Here is a 6,696-nt window from a genome sequence, read left to right as displayed (position 1 = left end):
TCTGTGTTTTCTCTGCTTTTCCTTTCCTAAGCATCTCCTTTGAATCCTCCCTTCATGCAACTCCAGTGCTTTACAATAAAGCTTTAAGAAGCTTCCTTACCATCTAAAAAATAAAGTCGAAATGTATTCACGATGGTAACAAAAACCTACTATTAGCTTCCACTTGATTCTTCAGTTCGGTTTTGCTTTTAGATTTTTTTCTAAGCAGTTTTGGATCACCGTGGCATAATGAACTAGGTTGCTTAAGTGTTAATCTTATTTTCCTCAATTTTTAGTTACCCATTTATTTATCCATTTTGACATGTGTATGATAATAAGCAGTATCTCCCGAGAATATTTGTAGGGCTGAGTTAACACATGTGTACTTCGGCCAGTTCCTGGTACAGGTTAACAGCTGCTACTTCAGGCTGTTTCTGATATTTTTCTGCCTTTGTTCGTTATACTTCCGTTTCTTTCCTACAATATGTTGGTTTAGCAACAAGTCCTACAGCCATAAAATTATTAACTGACATCTGGTTAACTACCCAAAGACTCACTATCAATTTCTACTTATTTCAAATCACTACCACCAGCTTCCATCACTTCCTCTTTCAGGGACTTTAAATGTGTCTACTTCAACAGCCAAAGTGTCATGACTCAAACACTGCAGTTTCTGTAACAAATCCAGTAAAGGAGAGGATCAGAAGGCAATTCACAAATCCAGAAATTCTGTAGAACGCTTCGTATTTGTTGATACATAAAAGTTGTAAACAATTTTATTTCTAGAAAACTTTGTTTTAATTATTCTGTCCGGTCTCTGGCAAACGGGGTCAATCCAGACGAGTTCTCCACTTTCTGCCAAATCTGCCCTTTCAAGGATACCCACCCTTTAACCAAACCTCCAGAGAGCCGGATCTCTCCACCCGGGTTTTCCCGTCGCCCTGGCAACGGGACCGGAAAAGGCGGGCTTCACACCCTTCCTTCCGCCAGCGGTTGACTACGGCCGCAAGATGTCTGTGGGCCGCGCTGCGGGATGCTTCCCTATCTCTGGCTAGGAGCGGGACCCGCAGCCACCGCCGCAGCCACACAGAAGGCCACGTCAGCCTCAGCGGTCCCACCCGTCCCTCCCTGCCCGCCGCCTGCCCGCTTTCGCCCACGCCTTTCCCACAATGCCCCGCGCCAGGCCCCGCCCCGCCGGCGCGACGGGAGCGGCAGAATTGCTGCTGCGCGCGTTCGCAGGCGGCGTTCGGTCCTGCCGGGTCCCGAGCTCGGCGGCCTGAGGATGGGGCAGTAGCTGAGGACGCCGAGGTGGGCGCGGGCCGGGCTCCACGCACTGCGGGGTCATCAGGGAGGGAGGACGCCAGACCCATCCCACCGCCTCGGTGCCCCCATTGTGCCGGGTTCTCACGGCCCCCTCCACCCCACCTCTGCGGGCCCCCTTCTGCTCGCACTTTCTAACTCGGGGTCTCTCTTCCTGGTCCGACCTGGGACCTCAAGGCGCACCTTTGCTAGCCCCGTTCCCTCTGTCTTTCGCCTCTCCCCGATCCCGCTCTGGAGCGGTGGCAGCATCCATCATTAACACTGCGTTTACCTGCAGCCTCACTGGCCCCAGGCTGTTCAGTTATTCCCAGGCTTGCCTGAACCCACCCTAAGCCGAGGGACACCTTATCCCAAAGTCGTCTTCGTTGAGATTTGTTCTTCATTTGTTTTCCTTCCTGATGGTTGTCAGTCTGGGTATTTCTGTTTTTCTGTCAGTATATTTTACAAAGGGCTATTAGGGGGAGGCGGGTGAAAAGAGGGAGTTAGACGTGAGGTGAGGCCTGTTCCCAGGTAAGGAGAAGTACTTAGAAACATATCCGGACTTAAGTGAAGAGAGCTGAAACTGAGGAGGTTAAGGAAGTTAGATCTTTTTTTTTTACCCCCAAAGCATTTTAAGATATTAAAGAGGACTAGTTTAGCTGTAAGGTTAAATGTTAGGGTCTTACCCTCAAGCAATGCCTGGTGCTCTTTGTTTTTCTATTTTTTACTCCAGACAGGAGCTTTACAGTGAAATTGCATTGATTTGCAATTATTATAAAATATCTTCTCTTGGTGCTAACACTTTAGAAAACTTGTGTGGCCTGCTTTTTTAAGTTATCTATTTTTATACTGATGTTCTTAAACGGTTATGTAAAAAAGTACAACCCTCTTGGAAAAGCTTTGTACTTCCTTGTTTTTCCCTCGAAGGCATTCTCTACAAATGAGATTAGATTTAAAAAAAGGAACTTGATAAGCTTTCCAGGCTTGGAAGGAGCTGAAAGGGAGGAGGTATTAGAAAGGGCAGCAGCATGCTGGGAGAGAAAAGAAACACTGCTGAGTCTTATCCTGGTAGTGTCTTATTGACCAGAGCCTTTGTGTCTCTGTCCCAGTCTCTCTCAGTATCTCTGCCTCTGCCCCTCCCCCCTTCTCTCTCTCTCTCTCTCTCTCTCTCTCTCTCTCTCTCTCTCTCTCTCTCTCTCTCTCTCTCGTGTGTGTGTTTCTTGTAAGCTAGCTACTACTACTCATTACCTTTTTCCTGCTATCAGAGTGATTTTACAAACATGCCTACCTGAATACAGAGGCAAGGGAGAGTCCTAGAGATTAGGGGTTCAAAGCTATTCACAGGGATGTGACCTTCAGTGTGGAAACTGTATTACTGGCTGTGTCACTTGGCAAATCATGCTATAAATGTTTAGTTTGAAAAGTCTTTTAACTGCCTGGTTTGCTCTCTTTAGGTTAACATTTCTGAGCTGTGTTCCCGAGATGCTTGATTGACCCTCGAAGTAATGTGGACAGAGATTCTCACGTGTGTCTATTTTAACCACCGGACCCAGCATTGTATCTTAATGTTCACATAAGTCAGAACTTTCATAAGAAAGAGAATGGGAGTCTGGTTAAACAAAGATGACTTTATCAGAGACTTGAAGAGGATAAGTCTCTGTCTTCTGATACTGTATGTGGTCGTTGTAGTGGGCACAGATCAGAATTTTTATAGTTTACTTGGAGTATCTAAAACTGCAAGCAGTAGAGAAATAAGACAAGCCTTTAAGAAGTTAGCACTGAAGTTACATCCTGATAAAAACCCGGTAGGTAAACTTTCTCGTTTAAATATCTGGATATTTTGCTATGTCTCTCTTTTCACTCTTTTTAAATAAGTATTTGAAATGCTTAAGCATAATGTCAAAAATTGTAATTTGGGAACTGTAGATATAATTCAGAAGTAGAGCCCTTACGCAGCAGGCACAGGACTCAGGGGTTTGAGTTCTGAAACTAGGTTCATCTGTTAAAGTAAAACCAGGGGAAGCCAAGTACGCTGATTTTGTTGGTATCGGATACATAGTTACCTCTTCTCTGTAAACTGATTTACAGCAGAAGTAGAGACACTAACCCCCAAGTCTTGTCTGTGAAGTGGTGGTCACACTCAAGTAGGTGATGAACTGATAGAGACAAATCTGCCCTCAGAATTCAAGTGTCCTGCAGATATGACAGCAGTTACTAGTCACAGCATGCTTTAACTTTCACTCTTGTTTTCCATGCCCGACTCCAGCTTCCGACTTAAAAACTTATAAATGAAAGCTTGCGAGCTCCAAAGGGATTTCCAGTTGTAACTATTTGATTGTGTACCCAAGAATCTTTAAAAACAGATTGATTTGAATGTTACGGTTTTTTAAATTTTTAAGTTTTTTTCATTAATTTTTAGCTTGTCATATGAGAGGACATGATGGAGATATTTTCTGAAGTAGAAATTTATAAATGAAATTATTTTGTTCAATTACATAATAATTACATTATAAACTCTTAGTTAGTTATCTTTCCCACAGATCTGTATTATATTTAAATATTTGTTCTTGTTGTTTTACAAGTTTTTGTCTTAAAATTTCCAAGTGTGATTTCCAGAAGCCAATTCTGTGAAACAGTGAAAAAGTTACATTTTTCAGGCCAGTTTGGAATTGCTATCTTGGTATTATTTCTTAATTAATAAACTTGACTCATTAAAAAATACACTTGCCGGGCAGTGGTGATGCACGCCTTTAATCCCAGCACTTTCGAGGCAGGGCCAGGCGGATTTCTGATTTTGAGGCCAGCCTGGTCTACAGAGTGAGTTCCAGGACAGCTAGGGCTACACAGAGAAACCCTGTCTCATAAACCCCCCCCCCCAAAAAAAAAAGAAAAAAGAAAAAAAAAAAGGAAAGAAAGAAAGAAAAGAAAAGAAAACTACACTTTATGTTGAGTCTCACCGGAGAACATTACCACTGTTACAGAAGTAACACAGTTTGGAGTAAAGGCTTCAAGGTCCCTTAGGTTTTATTAGTTGCATTTTTTGCAAGAGAATAACTGCTCTTTACCCATTGATCTTATTTGGATACTTTATATAGACATGAGAAACTGTGTTGCCGAAACTCACACTTTCCCGGAGACATGAGAAACTGTGTTGCCGAAACTCACACTTTCCCGGTTTGGACACTCTGCTTCCTTAGAAGGACTTCCTTAGTTCATCTTGATGATTCTTGGCCTGTTGCCCTGCCCTGCTTTTTCTGCTGATATCTAGTATTCAGGGATCTCTGGGATCAATTAAAGCTGTGTTTCTGAAAAGATTCAAATTGTGCATTTGAAGTAACTATTGTATCTAATATTTTTTAACAGAATAACCCAAATGCACATGGTGATTTTTTAAAAATAAATAGAGCATATGAAGTACTCAAAGATGAAGATCTACGGAAAAAGTATGACAAATATGGAGAAAAGGGACTTGAAGATAATCAAGGAGGCCAGTATGAGAGCTGGAGCTACTACCGTTACGATTTCGGTAAGGTGGTGTTACTCCTGCAGTCTGAGTTGTCTCTTCCCTCACCATGCTGGGACTTTATGCTCTCCCACCAGGCTGTCTCCCCACCGCAAGTCTTTCTTAGTATGAGTAAAAGAAAAGTGAGTTTTGTTCCACTATTTAGTTTGTATATTGTATATGTTACTTTGATTAGTGTTTTCTAATGTACTCTCAGGCTGAGTTGAAAGGTAAGTGGGTTGGAATTCAGAAAATACTATATATCCATGAGAGTATATTGGTCAGATTAAACTTAATATTCATATGTATGATTCCTGTTAATTGAGTGTTTTATGCTGTATGTTGCATTAGAAGTTAACTAGTAAAGCTTTTCAAAACTTTGAAGAGCATTACATTACATGTTCCAACAAAAGCTGAACTTTTTAAATATAATGGCAGCTTGTTTGGTAAAAACACTGTCCTCTCCCAGAGCTCCCTGGGACTAAACCACCAACCAAAGAAAACACGTGGTGGGACTCGTGTCTCTAGCTGCATATGTAGCAGAGGATGGCCTAGTCGGTCATCAGTGGAAGGAGAAGCCCTTGGTCTTGTGAAGATTCTAAGCCCCAGTATAGGGAAATGCCAGGGCCAGGAAGCAGGAGTGGGTGAGTTGGTAAGCAGGGGGAGGGAGGGGAGGAATAGGGGATTTTTGGAGAGGAAACTAGAAAAGGGGATAACATTTGAAATTTAAATAAAGAAAATATCTAATAATAAAAAAAAAGCATCGTCCATCCTCTTTGTGTGACAACATTGTTGACCATGATTTTACATGGTGACAAGATTAAGCAAGAAAAACAAGAGGAGAGGGGGGCACGAAGGAAAGAAGGGAACGAGGAAGAAAAGATCAAAGTCACATCAGGTGTATGGTCACAGAACTAGTGTTTCATCTTGTCACTAGTTAGCTTCACATGCAGGCTAAGACCTGACGTGCTTTTATATTAGGATAAAGAAAATAAATTTATTACTGCAATTTACTCAAGACTTGATTTGCTTTTGAAAATATTTAAATATACTATCTACTGACTTTCTCCAGCAAGACCTGGTTTGCTATTTGCTTAAATAATTTATGACTTCTATAAGACTATAAGGGCAGAATTGAGTATTTGTGTTTAAAAACAAAACCAAACAACATCACAGAAACTGTGTCCTATAATGTCCTATAAAGTCCAAAATACTTATTTATTTACAAGTGGCCTCTGTAAAAAAAAAAAAAATAAAGTGTACTATATACCTATTGTTAATGTTACTTAAATGTTTTAGGTAGTAATGAGGAGTTTTCTCACATTGAGTTTAGCCATGGTAAAATTTTATAGTATAGGATTTTAAGCAATACAACATTTTAAAGTGATACCATATATTGAATAGCATGTCATCTTTAGGAGAAGTTAGGTGAAGGGTACATAAAAACGTGTGCTGTGTTTGAAACATTTTTTTTTAACATTTATTCATTTATTTTAGGTATATGAGTACACTGTCACTGTCTTTAGACACATCAGAAAGGGCATCAGATGCCATTACAGGTGTTTGGTTGTGAGCCACCATGTGGTTGCTGGGAATTGAACTCAGGACCTCTGGAAGAGTAGTCAGTGTTCTTGATCACTGAGCCAGCTCTCCAGTCCATTTTTTTTCAACTTCTAGTGAGTTTGTGGTTATTTTTAAAAGTAACAAAACAGGGAGTTCATGTGGGATTGGAGAAGGCGATTAGGAGCCTATTCATACGGATTCCAATGGGTGACTAGGAACCTCGTCACCTCCCTCGGAAGAAGCTTACCACGCTGATGGCAGTCTCGAAACGAGTTACCGTTGGCGTCTCTCTTAATTTGATGTCTAGTTTTCAAGTTTGAAATTCAGTGTAACTCTCTGATTTTTGTATAGCT

At 41.4% G+C, this 6,696-nt stretch overlaps 1 protein-coding gene across 1 annotated transcript in view; it reads left to right on the top strand.

Annotated features, from left to right (window-relative positions):
- Nucleotides 1-1,009: 1,009 nt before the first annotated feature.
- Nucleotides 1,010-6,696, top strand: part of Dnajc10 (DnaJ heat shock protein family (Hsp40) member C10) — a 34,889-nt gene continuing 29,202 nt past the window's right edge. Inside the window, 3 exon segments of the mRNA XM_021183881.2 lie at nt 1,010-1,287; nt 2,733-3,083; nt 4,642-4,804. Of these exon segments, the coding sequence (XP_021039540.2) occupies nt 2,880-3,083; nt 4,642-4,804 (367 nt within the window). The 5' untranslated portion in view covers nt 1,010-1,287; nt 2,733-2,879.

This window comes from Mus caroli, unplaced genomic scaffold (assembly GCF_978045245.1).
Source record: "Mus caroli unplaced genomic scaffold, Mus_caroli_1 scaffold_2, whole genome shotgun sequence".
NCBI lineage: Eukaryota > Metazoa > Chordata > Mammalia > Rodentia > Muridae > Mus > Mus caroli.
Note: the sequence above shows the minus strand (reverse complement) of the source record. Positions and strands in the feature narration are given on the sequence as shown.